The 9,317-nt window shown below is 46.9% G+C and overlaps 1 protein-coding gene across 1 annotated transcript in view; it reads left to right on the top strand.

Moving 5' to 3' along the window:
* The first annotated feature begins 4,824 nt into the window (after window positions 1-4,824).
* Window positions 4,825-9,317, top strand: part of LOC125485904 (E3 ubiquitin/ISG15 ligase TRIM25-like) — a 6,829-nt gene continuing 2,336 nt past the window's right edge. The window contains exon 1 of the mRNA XM_048611127.1: window positions 4,825-6,501. Coding sequence (XP_048467084.1) covers window positions 5,950-6,501 — 552 coding nt within the window. The 5' untranslated portion in view covers window positions 4,825-5,949. The remainder of the gene's footprint in view (window positions 6,502-9,317) is intronic.

Raw genomic sequence — 9,317 nt, 5'->3', positions numbered from 1 at the left:
AGGAAGCTGAAAGTCAGGACAAGCAGTGTAGTAATCTCAGGATTACTATCCGTGCCATGGGCTAGTGAGGCCAGAAACGGAGAGAGAGTGCAGCTGAACAGGTGGCTATAGAGCTGGTGTAGGAGGGAGGGCTTCAGGTTTGTGGATCATTGGGATACCTTCTGGGGAAGGTGGGACCTGTACAGGAAGGATGGGTTGCACCTGAACTGGAGGGGCACCAATATCCTGGGCGGGAGGTTTGTTAGAGCTCTTCGGGAGGGTTTAATCTGGTTTGGCAGGGGGATGGGAACTGGAGCTACAGATCAGAAGATGGGGTAGCTGGTTTACAGGCAAATAGAGCAAGCAGAGAATCTATGAAGAAGGATAAGCAGTTGATAGGGCAAAGTGGCAGTCAGTGCGACGGGTTGAGGTGTGTCTACTTCAATGCAAGAAGTGTCAGGAATAAGGGTGACAAACTTAGAGCATGGATCAGTACTTGGAACTACAATGTTGTGGCCATTATGAAGACTTGGATAACACAGGGGCAGGAATGGTTGTTGGGTGTTCCGGGGTGTAGATGTTTCAAAAGAAATAGGGAGGGAGGTAAAAGAGGTGGGGTAGTGGCATTGCTAATTAGCGATGGTATCACAGCTGCAGAAAGGGAGGTCGCGGAGGAGGGTTTCTCCACTGAGTCAGTATGGGTGGAAATCAGAAACAGGAAAGGAGCAGTCACTTTATTGGGAATTTTCTGCAGAACCCCCAACAACAACGGAGACACTTGAGGAACAGATTGGGAGACAGATTTTGGAAAGGTGCAGAAGTAATAGGGTTGTTGTCATGGGTGACTTCAACTTCCCTAATATAGACTGGAACCTCCTAAATGCAAATAGCTTGAATGGAGCAGATTTTGTCAGGTGTGTCCAGGAAGGATTTCTGACTCAATGTGTAGATAGGCCGACTAGAGGGGAGGCCAAATTGGATTTGGTGCTTGGCAACGAACCAGGCCAAGTGTCAGATCTGTCAGTGGGAGAGCATTTCGGTGATAGTGATCACAACTCCCTGACCTTTACTATAGTCATGGAGGGGGATAGGAGCAGATGGTATGGGAAAGTATTTAATTGAGGGAGGGGGAATTACAATGCTATTTGGCAAGAACTACAGAGCACCAATTGGGATCAGATGTTCTCCGGGAAATGCATGACAGAAATGTGGATGTTGTTTAGGGAGCAGTTGCTACAAGTACTGTTTCAGAGATAGTAGGAACTGCAGATGCTGGAGAATCTGAGATAACAAGGTGTAGAGCTGGGTGTTCCCACTGAGGCAAGGAAAGGATGGTAAGGTGAAGGAACCTTGGGTGACAAGATATGTGGAACACCTAGTCAAGAGGAAGAAGGAAACTTACTTCAGGTTGAGGAAGCAAAGATCGGACAGGGCTCTAGAGGTCTACAAGGTAGCCAGGAAGGAACTGAAGAACGGACTTAGGAGAGCTAGAAGGGGGTATGAAAAAACTTTGATGGGTCGGATCAAGGAAAACCCCAAGGCGTTCTATGCTTATGTGAGGAACAAGAGGATGGCCAGACTGAGGGTAGGGCCAATCAGGGATAATGGAGGGAACTTGCGGAGTCAGAGGAGGTAGGGGAGGTTCTTAATGAGTACTTTGCTTCAGTATTTACCAGTGAGAGGGACCTTGATGTTTGTGAGGACAGCATGAAACAGGCAGATATGCTTGAACAGGTTGATATTAGGAAGGAGAATGTGCTAGAAATTTTGAAAAACATGTAGATAGATAAGTCCCCTGGGCCAAACGGGATATACCCAAGGTTTCTACAGGACGAGACTGCTGCCCCTTTGGCAATGATCTTTGCGTCCTCACTGTCCACTGTAGTCGTACTAGAAGACTGGATGGTGGCAAATGTCATTCCTTTGTTCAAGAAAGGGAACAGGAATAATCCTGGAAATTACAGACCGGTCAATCTTTCTTCTGTGGTGGGCAAATTATTGGAGAGGATTCTGAGAGATTGTATTTATGGTTATTTGGAAAAGCACAGTTTGATTAGAAATAGTCAGCATGGCTTTGTGAGGGGCAGGTCAGGCCTCACAAGCCTTACTGAATTCTTTGAGGATGTATCAAAACACATTGATGAAGGTAGAGCAGTGGATGTGGTGTATATGGATTTTAGCAAGGCATTTGATAAGGTTCAACATGGTAGGCTCATTCAGAAAGTAAGGAGGCATGGGATTCAGGGAAATTTGGCTGTCTGAACACAAAACTGGCTGTCCAATAGAAGACAGAGGGTGGTAGTAGATGGAAAGTATTCAGCCTGGAGCTCAGTGACCAGTGGTGTTCCGCAGGGATCTGTTCTGGGACCTCTGCTCTTTGTGATCTTTATCAATGACTTGGATGAGGAAGTGTAAGGGTGGGTTAGTAAGTTTGCCGATGACACGAAGGTTGGCGGAGTTGCGGACAATGTGGAGGACTGTTGTAGGTTGTAAAGGGACATTGACAGAATGCAGAGCTGGGTAAAGAAGTGGCAGATGGAATTCAACCCAGAAAAGTGTGAAGTGATTCATTCTGGAAGGTCGAATTTGAATGCAGAATACAGGGTTAATGGCAGGATTCTCGGCAGTGTGGAGGAACAGAGGGATCTTGATGTCCACATTCATAGATCCCTCAAAGTTGTGACCCAAGTTGACAGGGTTGTAAAGAAAACGTATGGTGCGTTGGCTTTCATTGGCAGGGGAATTGAGTTTAAGAGCCGTGAGGTTATGCTGCAGCTCTATAAAACTCTGGTTAGACCACACTTGGAATATTGTGTTCAGTTCTGGTCACCTCATTATAGGAAAGATATGGAAGCTTTAGAAAGGGTGCAGAGGAGATTTACCAGGATGCTGCCTGGGATGGAGGGCAGGTCTTATGAGGAAAGGTTGAGGGAGCTAGGGCTTTTCTCATTGGAGCGAAGAAGGATGAGAGGTGACTTGATAGAGGTGTACAAGATGATAAGAGGCATAGATAGAGTGGACAGTCAGAGACTTTTTCCCAGGGCGGAAATGACTATTACGATGGGGCATAATTTTAAGGTGATTGGAGGAAGGTATAGGGGAGATGTCAGAGGTAGGTTCTTTACACAGAGAGTGGTGGGTGTGTGGAATGCACTGCCGGCAGTGGTAGTGGAGTCAGATACTTTAGAGACTTTTAAGCGACTCTTGGATAGGCACATGGAGGATAGTAAAATGTAGGGTATGCAGGGTAGACTGATCTTAGTAGGATAATGGGTTGGCACAACATTGTAGGCCAAAGGGCCTGTACTGTGCTGTACTGTTCTCTGATTCAGTGGAAAGCTAAATCAGATAGTGTGTGCACCAAGCAGCCAATTCATCGCCTACTTTGCAATCCTGAAGTGGGATCAAGAAATAAAAAGGTGGTCAATAGCAACAACTTGCATTGATGACATTGCACTTTCAATAATAGAGAAGCTTTCTAAGGTGCTTTGCCAAGTGAAGCAATACCTGGGATCTGGCAGCCGTTCCTTTATAAACAATACTGTTATTCATCCAGATCTGTCTGCCATCGTGATCTCCCACAAATGCAGTGTACCTTCAGAAAGGCATGTGTACCTGATGATGTGATACTTAGGTTAGCTCTAGACCGTAACATCTAGACCTGGGTAACATAGTCCTGAAGGATTTAATAGACATTTATTGAGCACCTGGTATCCACATGTATCACAATAGCAGGCACTTGTGTGTCTGGGTAAAGTGAAGAAATTCAGTTATCAATGATAGCATTCAGGAAGACGGAAACAGATCTTTATACCATGACTTCACATGCTATGATGTAGTGATGATGTCACAAGAATATCACTTAAAAGGTTCTTTTCATACTGGCTGAGAGATACAACACACCACGAGGTACCATCTGAATTCTGGGGGTCACAGTTGCTTACAGCAGAGGAGGGTCAGCAGAAAAAGGAGATGGGTGGGTGGCAGCTCGAAGCGTATTCACGTCTTCTACATGCCGGGATGCTTGATTAGGTAATGGGAGCCTTTCAATGAGGTGTCAAAACTCCCTCGGTGCCCGCAGAAACTCTAAATGGGCTTACTTGTTGTACTCCGTATACTCTGCCCACTGTTGCCCAGCCGTGGCAGGATGAGAACATTAAAAAGGCATCAATTGAGCTTCAACCAGAGCTTTTGACTGGTGGTGGGAGAGGGCAGCTGACATCAGGCTTTCCCACCTCTGATGTAAATCAGGGTCATCACCTGCCATTGCCCACCTAATTAGATGTGCCCTCCCTACCAAACCTGCTATGGTGGAGGATATATGATTCTGCCCAAAGAGTCCTTGAGACAGAGAGGAAGAAACATTCTTCCTGTTGCTGGCAGACTCAGAGTTAAGTTCAAACTGAAGCAACTTTCTTAACCTTACAATGGCCGCTGAGCTCTTGTGGCACAATGGTAGTGTTCTTACTTGTGGCTAGGTAGGGCTGGATTCAAGTCCCACCTGCCGTAATAACACATCTGAACAGGCTGATTGGAAAATATCTACATTGATTGGTGATTAAAGGAAAAATAATTCCTTCTTCTGTGCTCTATGGCTGAGCTGCAGACAGTGTAAAGCTCCCTTGATTTTAAGTTAATGTCACTGTGCCAATAACATACAAACGTAATTAGTCCTTGGCAGCTTTGTCCAAGGTCTGGTTGGGGTGGGAACGCAACATTTTAGAGGTGGGCGTGAGAATTTTCAAATATTAAACCCTCCCATGAGCTGTTCTGACGGCAAGAGAGGTAGTAAAATCCCAGCCAAAATGTTAAATAATTTTAAGAGAAACATGCAAATAATTCAGGTCACCAGGAGTCCAGTTTTTAAAAGGTCAACCAGAACATTTATAAAGGCAGACAGGGTGTTTTCATTAATTACAACAGGCACCAACCAAATGACTCTGTTTCCCATGTAGTGTTGTACCAACCTCAATGGTTACTGAAGTCCTCAGCATTCAGGTTTTTTATATTTCTGCTGTTTGGTTTGCGGCTTGGCAAAAAAGACAGTAATTTTGCAAAAAATGAATAAGTGACCCCCTGACCTGTCGGGATCACAATAACTGCGCAACAACACGAGTTGCAAATTGCTTCTCAATGTTAAAAGTTTGGATCCACTTATAGTTATCAACAGATATTTCAGTAGACCTACTTGCAAACCATTAGGTCAAGGCACACTTTGCAAATTAAACATTTGGTGAGAGCATTAGGGCAGGCGAAGGCCTAGTGCTATTAATCCAGAGACCCAGATACCGTTCTGGGGACTTGGGTTCAAATCCTGCCACGGCAGATGGTGGAATTTGAATTCAGCAGATGTCTGAAATTAAGAGTCTAATGATGACCATGAATCCATTGTCAATTGTCAATTGTCAGGAAAAGCCCATCTGTTTCACTAATGCCCTTTAGGGAAGGTAACTGCCATCCTTACCTAGTCTGGCCTATATGTGACTCCAGATCCACAGCAATGTGGTTGACTCTTAACTGCCCTCTGGGCAATTAGGGATGGACAATAAATGCTGGTCTAGCCAGTGATGCCCTCATTCCATGAATAAGTAAAGAAAAAATGTTTAGTGATAAAAGCAAAACACTGCTTATACAGGAAACAAACAGAAAATGCTGGCAAAAACTCAGCAGGTCTGGCAGCATCTGTAGAGAGATAAACAGAGTTGATGCTTTGAGTCTGATATGAATCTTGTCTTATCCGAGTGCACTATTGACAGCAGAGAAAAATAGATACATGCCTGCCCATGTGGAGATTGCATTTTGAGATGAATTTGGTCTTCTCTGTAGATTGTAGCTGTAGCCTTTAACCTGGGGAGGGAGAGGGAGCAGAGTGTTTGAGGGAAAACGTCGCCTCTGTTGTTTCTGGGGCAGTGGGGAAGGCTCACAGAGGTGTCAGGAGGAGGCCATTCAGCCCACTGTAGCCGTGCGGTGATGGCCGCGGCCAACCTGCTGTCCCTGGAGCAGCAGCTCTCCTGCTCCATTTGCCTGGAGGTGTTTACCGAGCCCGTGAACCTGCCGTGCGGACACACCTTCTGCCTGCGCTGCATCGACAAGAACTGGCAGCAGAGCCCGGCCAGCGCCTGCCCCGAGTGCCGGGCCTCCTTCGTGCCCAGGCCTCCCCTCCGGAAAAACATCGTCCTGTGCGGCATCGTGGACGAGTTTAACCGCCTGGGCCAGGCCTCGGCCTCCCGTGTCCCCTGTGACCGGTGCGGGGACACCAAGGCGGTGAGGTCGTGCTGGGCCTGCCTGGCCACCCTGTGTGAGGCCCACCTCCGGCCCCACTACCAGGACGAGCAGCAGTACCGCGGGCACCAGCTCACCGAGCCCGTCCCGGGCCTGAGCCGCCGCCGGTGCGCGGCCCACGGCAAGCTGCTCGAGTTCTTCTGCCGCAGCGACGGCGCCTGCATCTGCGGCCTGTGCATCGTGCAGCAGCACCGGGAGCACACCGTCACCGGGGCCGAGGAGGAGGCCTCCCGCCTCAAGGTACCAGGGTGCGCGGCCTCGCTCTCTCCCTGTCACTGTTTCCCCCCCCCCGTTAACACGGCCCCGGGTCGGGGGAGAGGGTCACCCCAGGGTGGGGTTCAGGGGGAGGGTCCCTTGGGTGGGGTTTTGGCAGGGGGAGGGGAGTGTCCCCAGGGTGGAGTTCAGGGGAGGCTCCCTAGGGTGGGGTTTCGGGAGTGGGGTCTGCAGGGTGGGGTTTTGGGAGTGGGGGGGGAAGGGTTGTCAGGGTGGAATGTTGGGGGGGGTTTTGAGAAAGGGAGAGAGAAAGGTGGGGGAGAGAGGGGAGGTTCTCCAGGGTGTAATAGAAACATAGATAATAGGCGCAGGAGTAGGCCACTCAGCCCTTTGAGTCTGCGTTTAGTATTCAACATTCAATATGATGATGGCTGATCATGCAATTTCAGTACAGGATAGTTCTCCTATAACGCGATAGCTGCATTCTTGCGTAACCTCACGCTATAGAAAATCATTATACCTGTACAGCAGAAAATTTGCATTATCCAAACAGCATCTACTGTTCATCAATCATATTACAGCCAATTCATATTAACAAAATACGTGTTATAGCAAAATTACCTGTCGCTCACTCCTGCTTTCGTTCATATCCCTTGATCCCTTTAGCCGCAAAGGCTCCCTCTTGAATATATCTAACGAACTGGCTCCAATAGCTTTTTGAGGGAGAGAATTCCACAGGTTCACAATTCAGTGAAGAAATTCTTCCTCATCTCAGTCCTGAATGTCTTACCCCTTATTCCTAGATTGCGACCCCCAGTTCTGGACTTCCCCAACATCAGGAACATTCTTCCCTCCTCTAGCCTGTCCAGTCCCATCACGATTTTATATATTTCTATGAGAACCCCATCTCTTTCTTCGAAATTCCAGCGAGTACAAGCCCAGTCGATCCAGCCTTTCTTCATTTGTCAGTACTGCCATCCTGGGAATCAGTCTGGTGAACCTTTGCTGTTTTCCCTCCCTTCCTCGGACTGGGAGAGCAAAACTGCACACAGTACTCGAGGTGTGGCCTCACCAAGGCCCTGTGTAACTGCGGCAAGACATCCCTACCCCTGTTCTCAAATTCTCTTGCTGTGAAGGGTAGCATGCCATTAGCTTTCCCCACCACCTGCATACCAACCTCCAGTGACTTTTCCACTATGACACCCAGGTCTAGTTACACCTCACCTTTTCCTAAATCTGCCTTCCTGTTTTTGCCACCAAAGCGAATAACCTCACATTTATCCAAATTATATTGCATTTGCCAAGTATTTACCCACACAGCCAGTCTGTCCAGGTCGCTCTGCAGCCTCTTAGCATCTTCCTCACAGCACACACTACCTCCCAGCTTAGTGTCATCTGCACATTTGGAGACATTGCTTTCAATTCCTTTGTCCAAATCATTAATATAAATTGTGAACAGCTGGGGTCCCCAGCAATGAACCCTGTGGTACCTGACTCATCACTGCCTGTCACTCTGAAAAGCTGTCTGCTTCCTGTATGCCAACCAGTTCTCTATCCATCTCAATACATAATCACTGATACCATAAGCTTTAAGTTTGCTTACTAATCTCTTGTGCAGAACCTTGTCAAAAATCTTTTGAAATCCAGATATGCAACATCCTTTGATTCACCCTAGCCCACTCTACTGGTCACATCCTCAAAAACTTCCAGCAGATTTGTCAAGCATGATTTTCCTTTGGATGTGGGGAGGGACCCCAGGGTGGGGTGCAGGAGAGATGGGGTAATGTCACTGGAATCTCTCAATAGCATAATGTCCTTTCCCAGTTCTGGGGGAGAAAATAAAGAACGGTAGATGCTGGAAGCAAAAAAAACACAAAACAAAAAAGAAACAGAAATTGTGGGAAATCGTATCACATCTGGCAGCATCTGTGGAGAGAAAGCAGAGTTAATGTTTTGGGCCCAGAGACTCTTCAGAACTTCTCAGTTCAGCATTACAGATGTGACCAGACCTGCTGAGCTTTTCCAACAATTTCTGTTTGTGTTCTGGGGACATGGGTATGAATCCCACTATGGATTGATGGTGAAATTTGAATTCAGTAAAGTTCTGCAATAAAGAGTGCAGAAAAGATTTACAAGGATGTTGCTGGGGTTGAAGGGTTTGAGCTATACGGAGAGGCTGAATAGGCTGGGGCTATTTTCCTGCAGCATCAGAGGCTGAGGAGTGACTTTATAGAGGTTTATAAAATTGTGAGGGACATGGATAAGGTGAATAGACAAGGTCTTTTTCCCAGGGTACGGGAGTCCAAAACTAGAGGGCATAGGTTTAAGGTGAGAGGGTAAATGTATAAAAGGGACCTAAAGGACAACCGTTTTACGCAGAGCATGGTGCGTGTATGGAACGAGCTGCCAGAGGAAGGGGTGGAAGCTGGTACAATAACATTTAAAAGGCATCTGGTCGGGTACATGAATAGGAAGAGTTTAGAGTGATATGGGCCAAATGCTGGCATATGGAACTAGATTAATTTAGGATATCTGGTTGGCATGGACAAGTTGGACTGAAGCATCAGCTTCCATGCTGTATAATTCTATGACTCATGACAATCACATAACTACTGGCGATTGCTGTAAGAACCTGTTTCGTCCTTTAGCGAAGGCTCCTTTTGGTATGATGACATAAAATACTTTGACAACAGTACAAGCCAAAAACAAAAATAGTCATTCTCTGCAGTACTCCAGATAATTTATGCCATATTATTGATCAAAAGGTTTTATGAGCATTAGATTTGACCGGGAGCTTCAGCCTCTGTGAGAGGGACTTTCTGTGATCTCCTCCCTTTGATTCA

The sequence above is a fragment of the Rhincodon typus genome, chromosome 23 (genome assembly GCF_021869965.1).
Source record: "Rhincodon typus isolate 14 chromosome 23, sRhiTyp1.1, whole genome shotgun sequence".
Classification (NCBI taxonomy): domain Eukaryota; kingdom Metazoa; phylum Chordata; class Chondrichthyes; order Orectolobiformes; family Rhincodontidae; genus Rhincodon; species Rhincodon typus.
This window is presented reverse-complemented; position numbering and strand designations above follow the sequence as displayed.